Source organism: Diabrotica undecimpunctata, chromosome 3, assembly GCF_040954645.1.
Source record: "Diabrotica undecimpunctata isolate CICGRU chromosome 3, icDiaUnde3, whole genome shotgun sequence".
Lineage (NCBI taxonomy): Eukaryota > Metazoa > Arthropoda > Insecta > Coleoptera > Chrysomelidae > Diabrotica > Diabrotica undecimpunctata.
In genome coordinates this window covers 98,371,015-98,389,565 of record NC_092805.1, presented here as the reverse complement: position 1 = coordinate 98,389,565, position 18,551 = coordinate 98,371,015, and the positions used below count along the sequence as shown (strand labels likewise).

Genomic DNA, 18,551 nt, shown 5'->3' with positions numbered 1-18,551 from the left:
ATTGGCTGAGTTCAAAAAATATTACGTACCATCCCGGATCTATAAGAAAGGAACTTTATTCGTTGTGTGCCCTTCATAAAGAAAAATTTTAAAAATACGAAATTGATGAAATTGCCAAAAATCGTGGAATGACAGTACTTAGATCCCCACCATATCATTGTGAATTAAACCCGATTGAACTGGTATGGGCACAGATAAAGAGTGAAGTTTCAAGAAAAAATACCACTTTTAAAATTCATGATGTTAAACAGTTCTTTTTGGAGGCCGTAAATAATGTAAAACCTGAAAACTGGGAAAAGGCAGTAAATCACACTATTAAAGAAGAGGAAAAAATGTGGAAGCTGGACAATATTACTGATAAAATGATCGAGCCAGTTATTATAAATCTTGGTTCTGAAAGTTCATCTTCTGAATCTGATTTGGATTTGTAACAAGTAGCTGTAAGTTTTATATTAATATTTTTATTCATATATTTAACATACCTTAGACGGTTTTAAAAACTCTTTTTCTCTTTTGTAATTTTTAAAAATTAAAAAAAATGTGAATTTTTTAAAACCCTTTTTAATGTAGACCAGTCAGTTCTAATATAGTGTGTGATAAAAGAGGTCACTTTTGTTTACATACACATAACACTTTATAACACTGAAATAATTCATTTATTTTTTACAATTATTCAAAGTAATTTTTCAATTAATCTTGAGCACGCCCATGGAGTGGTCGGAGCTACCAGTTAAAATTATGCTAATTACTCTCTCGTTCATAAAAATAAACTATAATCAAAACTACTAATTTCTCAAATAATAAAAAGATGGAACAGAAGAGTATACGTTAATCTTCTCGAACGGCGATTGGTAACCATCCAGTAACTCCAGATACTGTGGAGGATGAACCAACGGTACAATAGGTTCCAGAAGTATACGAGACTGGGACGAAAAATTCAAGAAAATGAAAAGAAAAGAAAGATGTAAACAAATTTTGATGCAACATTGAGTGAAAAAATTATTTTGGTCGGTAAATGACATGCTACAATGGTTCAAGCCAAATGCTAGCCAGAAAAAAAATAAAAATTGGGAGGTGGGGACTAAAGCTTCGTGAGATGATGCTCGTTCATTACTCCCAACGGGAGGTCGCAAGGACCTATAATGATCGGAATCACGGAGTTCTACGATATGTACAACTAGTCAACCTATAATGATCGGAATCACGGAGTTCTACGGTATGTACAACTAGACGAACAGAACCAAAAATTTATCATTACGTGAAATGATAAACAAGACTCTACCAACTTAGAGCCACATTTCGACCAAAAAGTGGTGAATAAGATGTGTAGACTGCTTCATAAGTAAGGAAAAGACCTCGAATAAGAAATCATGAACCAATATAATAACAAAGCTTATTTAGAAATAATTGCAGTAAAAACGGCAGGATCTTTCCTGAAAATCTAAAGACGAAGATTAAGACATATTCGAAAGTTAGAAACAAATTACAGATTGAGAACCATCTAATGAAGGCTCAATATAATCTGAAAACTAACAAACTTACTTTTGTGGAAGAGGAAAAACCTTTGTTATACAACCCTAACAGACATAACAGACATAAAGGAAGATCCCGAAACTACAGAATAATAGGGAAGGTCTCTATAGGGTAATTAACAAAATCAAGATTGTGATTTGTAAGGTCCAGAATATACCAAACTACAAAATGAAGGTAGTTAATCTTGACTTAAAAAAGAAGGTTGGTTGTAAGCTAGGTGACTTGTTTTGTTCGTTTTAAATATTTCGAAAATAATCTGATATTAATGTATAGAGTATTTCTTTAGATGTTTCTTTAGAAATGTAAACAGATTTCAAACTATTTTAACAACATATATATTATAATTCAATTTGGATTTTCTACACAACAAAAATGCATTAATAGAATACAAATAACAAACCTTTTCTAAATAAAAAAATCAAATTATACCTTAGAAATTGGCAGTAAATTTCTTAAATTTATTTGTAAACACTAATGTTTTCTTATTTAAACTTTGGCACACGTCATTTAAAAACACCCATTAGTGTGTAAACTAAATAAGTCGATACTAAAACAGGTAGAAATTAAAGCAATAAAACATATTCACTTTTTTATTCTTAGTTCTGTCGCCAAACATGAATTATAAATAAATACATACGCTACAAAATCTGGTTTCACTACAACACATCATAAAAAGGAAGACTGTTTATATATGCATTGTTACATACGATAGTGTGTAAAAAATAATTAGATGATTATTAACACCAGTCTGAAGATAGTTTAAACAAATATTTAGAATAGAAATTATTGTGTAATGTGTAAAAATATTAATCTAAGTTTAATCAGTAAATACCAGTTTGTTTAATAATTTTTTAAAGAAAAATTGTTGATTGTATTTTAATATTTTCAAATATTTAAGTACATTTTTACATAAGTTTATTAAAATAAATGAATAAAATAAAAATTATTCTTACCTATTTTTAAAATCTCGCATAAAATTCTGACTAACTCCACACTAGCTCTTCCGAAGGGGCATTCGTGTTCGTCGGCCCTACAACTATTTTCTAACACCAATTTTGTGTAATTTTCTGGATGAGTCCTAGCAAAATAGATCATACAGTCGAGAGCTAGAAGACCTGGAGGTGTTTCAGTGAAATCCAATGCAGGATTGATATCGTTTTTGAAACCTAATTTTTTATAGTCACGTGTGAAACCACTTGGACCTCTTAGACTTGTTGCTCCTTCGGTTTCAAAAGCTATTCGACGGAGTTCTTTGATTTTGTCATGCCCATCTTGATCCTAAATAAAATATTTTATAAAAAACAAAAGTGAGTGGGTTGCAACGACAAGAATCATGTACAATATAATATTATCTTCAGATTTTGGATTATATCATTAGAAATTAATAGTCAACGTCTCGTCCTATTTATATTTAGTGTAGTTTTTACTAAAATATTACTCCAATTTTTGGCAATAACTCTCTCTAAGTCTCAATACATCCTGAAGCGAGAAACACAGTCGTTAATGAATAAACCTTTTGCAAGCAAAAAGCAATGAATAAACCAAGCAGTTGGACCAAATGATATTCCTGGTAACTATGGACAGCTTTAGGAGAGACAGGAACAAGTCGACCGATTGAAAATCCCTTTGTTCAATCACGAAATAATATAAAGATGAACTATGCAAAGTTTCAGCAAAATCTGTATATTAAAGCTGTTGAAAAAATACAGGAATAAAAACAAACACCCATACGATATTCATTGATCTTAAGAAAACATATGATTGAGTTCCTTGAGAGATTCTGTGATGGGTGTCCAATACGAAAGGAGTTCCCTTTCTTATTCTGTTTAGTCTCTAGTCCTTATTTATTCTCATATAATGTAGTGCTAGTAGGAAATACTAAAAGGGATTTAGAACAAAAACTGGAACAATGGAGACTAATTCTTGAGGAAAAAGATTTAAAATTTATTAGGACAAAAACAGAAAATTCAGAATGCCCATTTAAAGATGGGAGTTACTACAAACAAAATGATAACCTTGGATGATGAAATGATTGTAAGAAATAATAGTATTAAGTACCTGGAATCAGTATTACAGAGTAATGGGGAAATAGATAGAGATGTACACAGTAGAATTAGGGTAGAATGGATGAAGTAGAATGAAGCAAGTGGCGTGTTGTGTGACAGAAAGATTCCAATGAAACTGAAAGAAAAATTCTATAGATTCTATAAAAAATTAACAATAAAAAAAATTTAATTAGTACTATAATAAGAACTACATATCTAAAACTTATACCTGTGGATCCATTTTTGTCATTTTTCTCTGCTCAAGAAGTCCTAACATAAGCGTCTGTAACACATACAACTGATGTGCCATTTCGTTTCCTTTAGCTGCTCCAGTTTGAAGAATACTGTTTTGAATAACAGTCCTAACTTGCTTTGATGTAAGAGTAGCTACCAAGGTTCTTCTTTTGGCAATATCAGCTCTAGACAGTAGAGCATTGATTAGAGCCACAGCATTTTGTTGAACAACTGGAGTAGATTGAAGATGACTAACTAAGGAACCTATTGGTATCTCTCGCTCTACCTATTAATTTATAAAAGTTAATCATTACTGAAAATACATTATATTAAAAAGATTTTATCTATAGTGTTTTTCATATAAAAATGCGTGCATGTCACAATTTATACAAAGTGACGTCACTTATATTTAAAATTTCCAGAATGTCAACCTTAAAGTTCAAATTTTCCAAACACAGGTAATAATACAAAACCCAAACGGAACTGCCCGAAATTTCATAGGCATCAACATGGTGTAATCAGAAAAATGTGATCATTATATTGGAAATTTTAGAATTATATTGATTAAATAACCAAAAACATTTGTTAGTATTAATAATATAAATTTTATGAAATAACTCTTTAAGTCTAATATTCCACAAAATAATAATTTTAATTAAATAGATTAGACAATTGTACGCAACTGATACGGGAATACTTCAAATTTTATTGACAGTTCAGCGTGTGGCAAAATTGTTTGAAGTATTGCCGCTTTTTTATAGTAAGAATTTTGTTTATGTTTTGATTTCTTACACAATTTGATCATAATATAATATATATTAATATATTGTATTTATAAATACATATTAAATTTAGATTAATAGCTTTAAAAACTAATTATTGTTGTGTGTTGTGATTGTGCTATGCCAAAACAAATAAATAGTCTGTATTAAAGCTCCAAAAGAGGTAAGTTTAAAATGTAGAATATGTTTATGTTTTTATGTGTGTTGCAGTAGTCTTAAAACTAAGTGTATTTACTGTTAAGAGGCTACATCAGCGCGTCATCAAGACGGAAAACGCGTTCCAAGATTACAGCTTTAATTTTGAATATTTTTTCGAGATATTTGGCACACATATACGTGATATAGTAAAGAATGGCGGTACGGAGCCCAATTTGAGAAATATGTTATTTTGTGGAAATTACTCTATAACTAAATAAAATATTACAAAAACGAGTCCGTACCGCCATTAAGAAAAACAAAAAAATACACTTTCTTCAAATAAACTTTTTTATCCCATGCCTAGATTTTGTGTCACATTGGAATTACTAAAATCACCTAAAATCAATGATCTATAACAAGAAATCGAACTTAATTGAGTGAGTTGGCAACATAGAGAATTAGTCAGCCCATCACATTTGCACACCTGCGTCTGTTTTCTGTGTAAGTGATAGCACGATTCTGCTCTGTATCGATATCTGTTCAGTCAGATATTGGAATATTATTTTGTAAGATATTGGAATTCGTTATTGTTGATTCATAGTGAAGTAGTGTTTGTAAAATGAATTTATTATATTTGTGTAATTGAACTAGGTTGTTGAACTATTTGAAAAAATAGATTATTGTTAATTGAGTTAGTTATATTTTAAGCAAAAATATTTCAAATTCTAATGCGAGTATACAGGGTGTTTCAAAAAGATATTTCATAAATTAAATCACGCATTCCGGGGACAAAAATAAATTGATTGAATCCAACTTACCTTAGTACAAAAGTGTACACAAAAAAGTTACAACCCTTTGAAGTTACAAAATAAAAATTGTTTTTTTGCATTATCTCCTAAACTACTTGACATTTTGTAATAAAAAGGGACACGTTACTTTCTTGTTCTGAAAGCATTTTTCATAAAAAAGAAACAACAAAATCTAAGAGCACAGAAAAATTTTAAGGGGCATATGCAGCCCTAAATCCCTCAAAACTTTTGAGTACGTTCAAATCAAATGAATTTTGTGGCATCATTAGTTTAACACATTATTTTTAAAATTTTTTGCCTCTTATCCCTTTTTTCAAAAAAGAGTTTTTATTGAGTTACGGCCCTTTTCATTAACCTTTAAAAAATTACGTACAACTAAATAAATGGCTTAAATGAATTAACAAGTACAAAAAATGTTTACAACCTCTATAAATATGATATTACAATAAATGTTCAAAATGACCCCCATTTTCTTCAATACACATTTGGTATCGTTTTAATAAGGAAAACCGAATGCGCTAAAAAACCAATTTTTCTGACGAAATTGATTTGCAGCTTCAATTATTCTAACCCTTAATTGTTGTTCGTCCTCTACTGTTACAGAATACACTTTCTCTTTCATAAACCCCTAAAAGCAAAAGTCCATGGGATTAAGATCTGGACTTCTGGGTGGCCAAGAAATAGGTGCGTCACGACCTCTTCCAATCCACCGACCAGGATACTGCCTGCAAACGTATTCCCGGACTTCATTACTGTAACGCAATATTCACTTCTTCCAAATACTCTTGTAAATCTTTTGCCAAGAACTGCAAATAATAATCACCATTTAAATTGTTGGGAAGAAATATTGGGCCTATTAGATTGTTATCCACAATTCCTGTCCAAGCATTAACTTTGAAAGTACTTTGGCGATGAGTCGTTTTTTTGGCGTGAGGATTTTCGTCGGCCCAAATGTGCTCGTTGTGATGGTTTGTTATTCCATTTCTACTGAAGGTAGCCTCGTCGGTAAACAAAATATTTCTAATAAAATTAACATTTCGAGTGTTTTCCATTAACAACTAATCGCAAAATCCAATCCTTTTAGGATAATCTTCAACCAATAACAAAAATGTCTTCATCAGTTGCATCCATTATTGGACGACCACTATTGCCAGCAACTTGCGGTTGGAATGTACCCGTTTCCCGTAAATGACGATCAATGGTCAGAAATAATCGTCTATGGGGTGCATTTCGATTTTAGGTATTTTACTGCATAACGCCTTACGGCTGCACTATTTCCTTGACATTCGCTTACGATATTCCCGATAGTTTATTGAAATCATAATTTAATCTGATCCAACTTACCCAAAGTTAAATACATATCTGCCATTTCTTGAAATGTGTAGGCCATTGTGATATCAAAATTTTTAATATTAATCCTATTCACACAATAAATAATAGCTTCAAATTATTGACTATTATTGATGGAACTGTTTGTAATTATTGTATCTGTAGAAACTAATTGTAATTTTATGGCCAACTAGGAAAAAACTTTCGAAAAAATGATAAGAGGCCAATAAGTTTTAAAAATAATGTGTTTATTTGAACACATGATGCCACAAAATTCATATGATTTGAACGTACTCAAAAGTTTGGGGAGATTTATGGATGCACACGCCCCTTAAAATTTTTATGTGCGCTTAGATTATGTTGTTTCTTTTGTATGAAAAATGCTTTCAGAACAAGAAACGTGTCCATTTTTATTCCAAAATGTCAAGTAGTTTAGGAGAAAATGTAAAAAAACAATGTACACTTTTTTTGTGTACACTTTTATACTAAGGTAAGTTGGATTCAATCAATTTATTTTTGTTTCCGGAATGCCTGATTTAATTTATGACATACCTTTTTGAAACAGCCTGTATGGTTTTAGGAGGATTTTTTATTCTAGAAATATAAATATTTTTAAAACAGAAAAATTTCTCAAGCGAAAGATAAAGTCACGCCTTCCAAGAAAAAGTTCAGTAAAAACCGTGCTAAAATGATTCAAAAATAGAAATTAGAGCCACCACAAATTTTAATAATGCCATCTACTGTTGTCGTAAATAAAAATTGTGAAAAGTGGTTTCCCATGAAAATGAAATTGGTAATAAATCTGTATTTATGTACAGAAATAGAAAATAGAAAAGTACAAACGCCAATTTTTTCCGATAGGTAGATATTCATTGGCGACAATATTTTCGAACTTATATTTTTTATTTGCTATACACCACTATGCATCAATCTGTAGTTCATTTTTTACGGCTAAACTATTTGATATATACGTTTATAATAAATTATATTATATATAAGGTTATAAGTTGTAGAGCTCGGATCGAGCGAGCAATTTCCAGGGTAGTATTTCCTTTAGACTTTAGACCAGATATTTGGAGCACCCTGTTTAACATAGTAAAATAAACATGTTCTTACAGGAATAGTTTTTGCTAAATGGAAAGAAGAGCAGATGGAGAACCAAAAAAAAACGGCCTACCTCAAGGAAGCGTTCTGGCGCCGTCCTTATTTAACATCTACACCAACGACCAACCAATGCACCCTCAGACTGAGAGTTTTGTCTACGCTGACGACCTTGGTATAGCCGTAAAGGGGAAAACACTCGCACAAGTAGAGTCGACAATGGAAGAGGCTTTAAACATGATGTCAACTTACTACAAACAAAACTCATTAAAGCCAAACCCTACTAAAACCCAAATATGTGCATTCCATCTCAACAACCAACTGGCGCATGTAAAACTGAATGTTTCTTGGGAGGGACAACGCTTGAAACATACTGATAGGCCCAAATATCTTGGAGTAGTACTAGACCGGTCACTAACGTATAAATTCCACTGTCAGAGCACAAGACAAAAGGTTTCTACGAGAAACAACCTTAGGAAACTTGTAGGGAGCAAGTGGGGTGCAAACCCCCAGGTCTTGGAGACAACAGCTGAATCCTTATGTTTTTCAACAGGGGAATATGCTTGTCCTGTCTGGGGTAGATCTAGACACGCCCAAGAAGTCACCACGGCGTTAAATGAAACATGTAGAATAATTACCGGTTGTATGAAGCCTACTCCACTACTCCTACTGTACCGGGTATCTGGATTCGCATCACCAGACGACCGTAGATGCGCCTCAAAATATGTGGAGAAGTTCAGGCAAACTTTCGATGAAAGGCAACAATTATACGGGTTTGACGAACCGCCAAGAATCAGCCTACTTAAATCAAGGAAAAGGTTTATGAGAAATGACAGTGTCGAACCAACTGAACTGTTCCCCCTACATCCAGAACAACCTAATGGAATGAATCTGGACTGGAGAGCCTGGCAGACACTCAATCGCATACGCACAGGTATTGCCCCTGTAAAACAGAACCTCATTAAATGGGGCATCAAGACAGACAGCGACGCACTTTGTGAATGTGGTTGCACTTGCTATTAAAAAAAAAACTGGGGGTTGATGCGTGGCAGTAGGGGGTTACATTTGAGGGCATGAATTTTGCATGAAAATTCGTCCCGCGCCCAATACAAATTGACAAGTTTTTTTTTATTTTGAAAAAACTCTTGGTTTCTGAGTTTATGGGAGGGTCAAATTTTCGTTTTAACACACTGTATATTATTATTAAATTTATGGTAGGTACTTACTAATTCTTAAGCTAAGATATTTTATACTAATTTCCGTAAAAAAAAGGTTTGTTAAAATTTATATGCTTATGTTTATTCCTTTTTGTATAATAAATAAATAATAAAATATTTTCATACAATCTTAATGCTTTTTTTGCGTTCCTTTATGCTTTTAAATTCGTTCCGAACTTAAATTATAATTATCACAACATTGTGCCTTCCTTTTTGATAGTCTCACGTACTGCCGATGTACTGTTGCCAAAAGTTCGCAGAACTTTCGAAAGACGGTGCGGCTACTATTTCTCGAATTAATAGTGATGACGCGCTGATGTAGCCTCTTAATATAATAGTTTGACAAATAGTTGACATTTTAAAAATTCCTCACTTACTAACTATTCTGATGTTTTGGCAACACTGTGGGGTTCTAACATCTTGAATCTTGAATGAAGTGCAAGCATTTTTATATGAAAAATGCTATATACATCCAGTCCATGTTCCATGGTGCAGTTTATTTTGCATTTGGTAGCCTATTGTTATGGTTGAAAAAATGTCATAACAAAGATCAGAAAGATTATCCTTTGGTTCTATAAAAAAATGTGCTGAAGAAATTGTTCTGGGGAGAAAAATACAAGGAATTGTCTTATTTGCATGAACATCCTAAGTAAATAAGTCAATTGACTGAGATAATTATTAATTAATTAATAATTAATCTGGTTAATAACAGAAAGCTTCAAAAAAGAATATAGTGATACTTTAACAGATTTCACTATTAAACCTGGTGAACAGACTACATGAAAGGTCTGGGCTGATGTGACTCTAGAACAATGAAGATCTAGAGAACAGTTAGAAGCTAAAGTATTGCTCATGAGTAGAGTTTGGATAATTATGCATATATAGTACTACCATCTTTCTAAGAGACTCATGAAGATTCAGCTCAATGGGGTGCTATTGTTCTAGATGTGAAATACATATACAAGGGATCATTTCATAAAACAGGAAGATCCCCTGTTTATGGAGTTTCACACCTTAAACAATAGCACCTCACTGAGCTATGTACAATAAGCCAATTTACTGCAGTCTGACTAGTTTGAAATAGACAGCTTCCAGGACAAAAAACCCTGCTGAATTAAATATATGAGTCTATCAACAGCAGACAACAGCTGAAATGAAGCAAAAAGTAGCCAATAGGAAACAAATCAAGGTACTTAAAAAATATAAAAATGGCCTTACTTATTCTAATGCAGATATAAAAAGTAAAAAGTTTTTAGGAAACTTACCTGTCCATACCCTTCAGTACTATTAAGAACAACATTTTCTAAAATCGATAAAGCTGCCTGTGTAACTTGAGATTCTTGTGGCGTGTTTACAAAAGTAGCTACTCTAGAAATAAATTCCCCATTTAGAATGTCCCAAGACACAATTCCATGTTCCATTAACTCTACAAATGATAAGAGTGTATGTGCTAAGACTGTACCCTTACATTTAGCCCCCTCAATTTGTTTTATAAGGAGTGTTAGTCCTTGTTTGTTGATAAAATCTAATGCAAAAGTGATATCTGCACTAAGTATAGAGAGCTTATTCATTGCAGTAGCCTTTTCTTCGGGGCTGCCAGTGTTTAATTTCAACAGAATATCCTGAGCTGTCTTTGAAGGAGAATATTGTAAACGTAAAACTGATCCATTCTTAATTTCATTTCTGTTCTTTTCTGTAATGTAATTATTGTTATTATTTTCATTAAACTGTAAGGCGTACTGTTCTGGTTCTGTGAGATTCCATCCGTTACACAATTCTTGAATTATACCTGCCAGAGGTTGTTTTTGATTAAATTCGATTAATTGGGGGACTTGATCGGTCATTTCCACCGCAATTTTTACAATGTTCGCGTCCTTCATTGGAGGCATGATTTCGTTATTTGGTTACAAGATAAATTTACATACTTAAACGTATATACTTGTCCTAAAATATTATAAAATTTTAACTACATTGCACATTGATGGAACAAATACAGTCCACCCATATTTTTAATTTTTGTTTTCAATCAAAATAATGAATCACAATCACAATAATTGACCGATCTGAACTAAGCTACGATTTTCTGTCAAAACACAAGCAAAGCAAACACGAAACTTTAAAATACTACCATAGTATAAAAAAGAAACTTTGTGGTTAAACTGTGATACTACAGCACAGTTCAAATGGACGATTTGGTTACGATTATTATACCAGAAACCAGAGAACGACCGAACACCGGTTGTGTGTTCGGTTATTCTATGGTAATCGCTCCCTAGTGGTACAAATAAGGAACTAAAATCATGATCAACTGATCAACATCAACTTCTAGTGTTTTGTGTCATTTTGTGTATAACCAAACCATAACCAAAGAATATAGACGCTTATAGAAGAATTTTTCACTGTTATTTTTGAGCATAGCAAAAGATGTGACATAGATAAAGAAAAGTGGGACGAGTGGAACGCACGTGTTGCACGTGGTACCACTAAGGAGCGGTTTGCTTCTAAAATATGAAAGAGTGGGGCAATAAATGCAACTTTACAAATATTTTTATATGTAGATGCCGCGTGGTCGTAGAATAGGATTAAATTTTTGCGTTTTATAAAATTGTTTAAAGAAAATAATATTATTTTAACTTTTAATAAATTAATCTTTTTAGAAAAATTATTATAATTCAAATTTTTAATTGAAATATGTACAAATCTTAAGTATAAATCAGTTTAAGACTATATTGTAATAATTTCACCAATATTCATTCATTGTGAAAATTATGTTTTAGATACTATTAGTTGTTATTTTAAAACAAGATTAAATAGTACCCATACAGCGTAAAAACTTTCACATATAGGTACTATTCATTAAAATGTACTGTTAAAGTTTATTTTGTTATTTCAAAAATAAATCAGGAATGCTTTTTGTTGTTATTGAAAAATTATGGATGAAATGGAAGTTTTGGCGAAATGGAAAATTTCATAATTTAGTAAAAAGTTTCATTGAATACTTTTTTTTTAAATTGAAATTTTTTAAAATTGTTTCGTTAATTTCTGGGCAGAAAAACAGTATAATAAAAAGTTATGTGACGGTTTTTCGTTGTGTTGGAACAAACCAATTTTTAATTCAAAGTTATACAATTAAAAAAATAAATACTTTGAATATTGTAAATATCATACATTTTTAAGTTTTAAAATTAAAAATTTAACAATTTAATATATTGAAAATAAAGTTTTTATTGTGAAAAAACAAAAAAAAAAGACAGTTTGCAAATCAATGGCATCGAAATTTGTTTAGGCGTAGATGCAAAGTTACCCGTTCGTACTCCTTTCCCACTTCCCCCTAACTACATATTTCATTATGAAATTTTCAAGATAGTTTTAAGCCGACGGCCACGGCACCACGCTGTGAGTTTATGCAGCCACCCTCTTAAACCGTAACCAAATCGCCCATTTGAACTGGTCTTCTATAAGCGTCTATCTTCTTTGCCATAACCTTTGCCGACGATGAAAAATGACAGTGAAAAGTCCTTCTATTGGTACAAAACTGGAAAACCGATAATTTAAAATTAGAATGATAGGAAAAGGATCTTTATCCCTTTTAAGTGAATACGGAGGAGACAGTTCAGACGATGATGAACTTGGACCAAGATTAGCAAGAAAACGTACTTTTGAAGATCAAGATGAAGAGGGCCATAGTTTTAAAAAGAGGTATTGCCTCTTATATCACTGTCTTCTAGATTTAATCTTTATATTAGATTGTATTGTATTATAACACATCTTGATTCCCTTGCTTTTATTAAATGTTTCTCTATACACCTGATTTGGGCTCATGTTTTGTCATCAACTTGGAATTCAGATATATATTTGTTTGGCCTATATTTTGCATTCTATTTAATATAGATAACGATACATTATTAATTCTAAGTATATTTCTATTTTTTATACCCTTAACACCATTTACTAAACTAACAATTAACTCAAAATTCACATTTTTTACTTTAACCAGTAGATTACACTTCTGTGTAAATTTCATTTTCTTATCCATGACTTTCTTATCATATTATAATTCTGGTAGTAACGCTGTTGTAGATATGTATTATGTTTCTCATAATGCTTTTACATTTTCTCTTATATGCATTATTATTTCAGACTTTTGTTTGTCTCTACAATGACATATAATATATAGACACAGCAAATGCTGTAAAAAGTGTCACAAACATGATTACCTTTGTTTATGTTTATTGTTATGATACAAAGTTGAAGGAAGTTCATGATTCTTTACGAAGATGAATGACATTGGTTTGCATATTTTATGTCACAAGCAAATTTTATTTTTAAAGTTTTGATGGTCATTTCCTTAATTTGTAAAGTCATTCTTGAAATTTATATTGTTTTATAAACATTATGTTTATGGTTATGTTATGTTAATAGTCAGTGAAGGTGTTTAGTTTATCTAATAAATAAATTATATATTATATTGAATACTTAACAATTTCAATTAAATGTTTTGTTGTTTTTTATTAAAATCATTTAAATATAATTTTTATAATTAGTTTTTTTATAAATTTCCTTTTGACGAAGAAAAATAAACTCATTATATAAATGAGCACCCTATTGTTGTTAATAAAAATACCCCCAAGTAGGTCATTATGACACCTGATTGTATATCAAGTATGGAAGGCTGCTGGGTCTATTTGTTATATGTCATTGGTCTCTACCCTACAAACATTATAATACCCACTTTAATTACATTACTATTACATATATAGTAATATATAAGTAACTGATGTATTAAAAAAAATAACTTTATTTTAGGTTACCAGTACCAGAGGTATTATTAAAAGATAAACAAACAGCAGAAGAGCATGTTGATGATCCCCATTTGCATGGTGGTAGGATCAGATCTTTTGCTCATGAAAGAGGCAATTGGGCAACATTTGTATATATTCCATGTAAGTAGAGTAGATAACTATTCTGGTTTATTCAGTTTCATAATACTCAAGAGAATAGTCAACAGGACAAGCCAAACAGATATATTTTACTATATAAACTAGTTTAACGAAATGGCATATCATTTGTGAACAGCCTGTATTTAAAAGTTCAATGTCGATGGAAATTTCTGAAAGAACAAAAGTGTGCAAAAGTTTTTAAGACATCATGATTGTATGATTGTTGTCAAATGATGAATAACAAAAAATAAAAAAAAATTTTGAATAAAATCCTTTATAAAAGGTATATAAAAAACCCAGTTGGGCTATGTTAAATTGACAAAACGTTTTCGGAATAAGTATTCTATCATCAGCGTCTAGTTAATACATGGATGTAGCCACTAAATATGTGGGTAAAAACCCTTTAAAAATTATTAAATGAAATTTAGTTTACATTATGTCTAATTTACAATTAAGATGGTAAAGTTACCGTTTGGATTGGTAACATGGCGACATATGACTCTACATTAAGTTGCAAGTCCTGAGACGGTATGTCTACGAGGACTTTAGGTTGCTTTAATAAGATTATTAAACTAGACACTGATGATGGAATACTTATTCCCAAAACATTTTGTCAATTTAACATAGCCCAACTGGGTTTTTTATATACCTTTTATAAAGGATTTTATTCAAAAATTGTTTTAATATATGGTATACATCCAAATACAGGAACTTAGTTTCCTTGTGGAACTCAAAAAATATTAAGAAATATATATATATATATATATATATATATATATATATATATATATATATATATATATATATATATATATATATATATATATATATATTACACTTAAAATTTCCGTGGGAGCTATATGTGCTTTCTGTGGTTTTTCGGGTTTGACTCTTGTGTTGAATAGTTGAATAATTATCATTTTGGGAAAAGTGCACTTGTCATTGTCAAGTCTGGTAGTCATACTTCTTGCTATTGATTGAAGTATTATAAACTCTCCCAGTCGAAGTGGTTACTTCAAAATGATTGCTTCTTTTTCATCTCCTTCTTTTTTTTGGTACAGATTGTAGACTAGAGCACCTATTGAGGATAACAATGAGTCCTCCAATCAAAATACAATCATACTTCTTTCTACAATTGTCAATTTTGATATTTTTAATTTACAAAGTTTTGAATGTGTAAAATTAATATTTATTAATAATTTAACTAATATTTTTGTAGTGAATCATACAGAAGGGATGCTAGAATTAATTAATGAAATAATAGCAGCAGTTCCTAATATTCCTTTAATTTGTGTTGACGATTTCCACATTAGTCTGACAAAAACTGTGATATTAAAACACCACTGGATTAATTCTTTTGTTGATGGTGTTAGGTTAAAGACAAATTATTTAAAAAGGTAATAATTGTAAGTATAAGATTATATCATAAACTACATTACATATTTTGTAAACTGGTTTTAAGCATATAAATGAAGAAATAACATGTAATCCATATCAGGGTTAATCTGTTGCTTTCTGTCAGCTCTTGTACTTAGGGATTGTTTTTTCTTATTTGTGGACTTAAGGAATGAAGATGATATAGGGAAAAAGTAATAGAACAGATGGGAAACATATTTATTTGGAATGAGCAGTATCATATACAGCAAAAATCTATTATAAATTAAAGAAAACAAGTACTAAGAGCTTATGCAATCCCAACCTAATTTATGGACTAGAAACTAATAAGCTCAGTTAATTCTGTTTTAAATTATATTCCAATGTTATATTCTCTCTTATCCATTTTCATTGTCCTTATTTAATCTCAGTAAGAGATTAGATATGACCAACAATAATGATTATATGTTATCCTTAACAAAGGGGAAAGAAAGACTTAATTTAGTTAATATTTTAATCTGTAAATGTATTAAACATCCTACACATCGCAATGAATATATAAAATAAGCAATTTCCTATTCTTTTATTTTAAACTAAAATGTGACCCGATTCTAACTCATCAGATTTCTGGAACATATGATGTCCTACTAATATGCTTTTGTTTTGTCACACCAAAAATATTCTATGCAGATTTATTTTGATATTATGAATGAATATGAAAAATGCAAAATAAAATGTTTTAAGCCACACAAAATGGTACACTACAAATAAGCTATAGTATCATGTTCGCCAATTAGTATCAAACAGACTTCAGTCTAATAGTCGTCATTGTTTCCTCACGGGTTGTAACAACTAAAAACTGATTGATTTTTTTCATCTTAATATATTCGTTATTTTCTTATTACTCAGCCAAAGGCCTTCTTTAAGTCGGTAAATAAAAATTTGTCTTATAGTAAATTAGAGGATGGATTGTAAATTTTGGAGAAATATTGTAATAAAAATTGGTTGTTAAAATCATACTCTTTACAATCGATGATGTCTCGTACAAGGATTGATGACTGCTCATTTCAAGACGTATTAGATACTTAAAAATGTATCCTTAAAACTATCAGAGGCGTCGATGGCACCAGAGTTCTGCAGGTGAACATCCAGCATAGTAAGACAACTTCGTCCGAGCTTACTGTTGCTATGGAAAAGTTCGATGTAGCATTGATACAAAAGTCCTGGGTTTACTAAGACCAAATCCGAGATCTACTGAGTCTTGGTGAAGAGCTTAGAATAGAATAGAAAAAAAGTTTATTCTCAGAATTCACAAGTTACACACAAATATAAATTGTCAATAGAGAGAATGGTGTCAATTACAATTTATAATGGTTACTGTAACAACCTACACTAACATAAAAGTAACAACCTACACTAACATAAAAGTAATATTAAAATATAATAATAATAACAGTGACATTTAGATTCAGATAAGAGCCCTCAGTCTTCCTGCAGGTCAGCTTGAATTTATTCTTCCACTTTGTATGGTTCAAGGTGTATAAGCAACTGTTGAACAGACTTTCTATATTTATTTATGTCAGTTTCTATTTTGATGCTGTAAGGCAGTTTATTAAAGAATTTAATACAAGTATGTATTAAATTCCAAAATACCCAACTTTGTTCTGTATAAAGAGCATTTTACTTTGTAGATTGGGTAGCTAGCAATAGCAGTGGATCTCTTAATTTCATCCTTCTATTTAACTCCTTTTATATTTTTACATATAGTATTTGCGTTATTGCTTGTTTAATATTGCTGCGTAGTGTTTTTACTATATTTGACTAATCCAAAACTTTTATGACACATTATTTTAGGTTCATGATTCTTTTTGACAGTCTCAAGATATATTGTAACGAAGAACGCACCAGAACTTTTATAGGAATTCAAACCAAATCTGGATATGATTCATTAATTAAATTGGTAGATATTCTGAACATTTGTCTATCAGAATTTATGTTGCCATCCTTTTATAATGTAAGTAAAAGTTGTATTTTTATTAAAATCATTACAAGATAATTTATTATCAAAAATTAAAAGGGAAAATCGCTGAAAACAATTTTTAAGTCGAAAAGGTAATAAGAAATATTTGCTGAATTTAAAAGCACTTTATTTTATGATGTACTATTACAAAAATACTTTGTTACAAAGACGTATTTAACTAAGATTAATTTTGTTCTTATTTTTCTGCTATGTAAGAAAATAATTTTACGTGTACACGTACAGTTTGCTACATGATTGAAATTACATTGTGAGTTTGGCGAGAGAAGTGTGCAAATGAAATGAAGCTGGGTAGGGCAAGTGGCACGACAAAACAAAACAAAAATGGAAGAGAAACATACATTGGAGACCACGCGAGCAAGGTCGTAGTAGAGGAAGACCACAAAACATAGTAGTGGCTAGACGCCATCAAAGCAAAAGTGGGCAAAAACTGGTCCAAATAGCAAAACAGAGACAAGTGGAGAACTCACAGAGAGGCTTTTGTCCAGGGGTGGATGCAAACAGGCTGAAGAAGAAGAAAATACATCAAACATTATCAACTGTTTTCCATGATGATTCTAGATCATTTATATATGCTGATCTTTTTATTTCATTTTTATTTTTATTCTACTATATTATAAAAATCATAATGATTTTTCTGCATGCTTCTTATTTATTCAATATATTACATAAAATTTATTATTTTTAGGATCCATCTTTTCATATGAGCATTATTTGGTGCTTAGGTGATTATGAAGAGGAATTAAATCGAATATTGCCACAATTAAACTCTAAATTGCACGATTTAATGGACAGCTCCAATCAAGAAAATTGGTACATATATGTCCAGTTTATCATGTGCAAAACTGGAAACAAATATTTTAAATTTGATTTAACCTAAATATAAGAATTGTTACTAATTTTTTTTTAATAAAACATTCATAATGTCACTATTTTTTGATAATTTTTTATAAATTAATGTTGTGTTCATGTGTAGCGCCGCTGTTTGTCAATGTTGGTTAATCGAGACTC

General features: G+C 30.8%; 2 protein-coding genes across 2 annotated transcripts in view; one reads left to right on the top strand and one right to left on the bottom strand.

Moving 5' to 3' along the window:
* Ced-12 (engulfment and cell motility Ced-12) overlaps window positions 1–11,306 on the bottom strand; it is a 31,320-nt gene extending 20,014 nt beyond the window's left edge. Inside the window, exons 1-3 of the mRNA XM_072526385.1 lie at window positions 10,454–11,306; window positions 3,808–4,098; window positions 2,487–2,811 (exon numbers count right to left, since the gene is read on the bottom strand). Of these exons, the coding sequence (XP_072382486.1) occupies window positions 2,487–2,811; window positions 3,808–4,098; window positions 10,454–11,077 (1,240 nt within the window). The 5' untranslated portion in view covers window positions 11,078–11,306. The remainder of the gene's footprint in view (window positions 1–2,486; window positions 2,812–3,807; window positions 4,099–10,453) is intronic.
* A 1,365-nt stretch (window positions 11,307–12,671) lies between these two features.
* On the top strand, window positions 12,672–18,469 carry LOC140435881 (U6 snRNA phosphodiesterase 1). The gene is made up of 5 exons (XM_072524594.1): window positions 12,672–12,887; window positions 13,995–14,131; window positions 15,348–15,525; window positions 17,357–17,516; window positions 18,229–18,469. The coding sequence occupies exons 1-5, from the start codon at window positions 12,751–12,753 to the stop codon at window positions 18,418–18,420; spliced, it is 804 nt and encodes a 267-aa protein (XP_072380695.1). The 5' UTR covers window positions 12,672–12,750; the 3' UTR covers window positions 18,421–18,469.
* The last annotated feature ends 82 nt before the right edge of the window (window positions 18,470–18,551 follow it).

Coding starts and splice junctions, on each gene's coding strand:
- LOC140435881 (XM_072524594.1), top strand. CDS start 12,751: ATGATAGGAAAAGGATCTTTATCCCTTTTAAGTGAATACGGAGGAGAC. Junction 12,888..13,994: donor GGCCATAGTTTTAAAAAGAG/GTATTGCCTCTT, acceptor ACTTTATTTTAG/GTTACCAGTACCAGAGGTAT. Junction 17,517..18,228: donor TGTTGCCATCCTTTTATAAT/GTAAGTAAAAGT, acceptor TATTATTTTTAG/GATCCATCTTTTCATATGAG.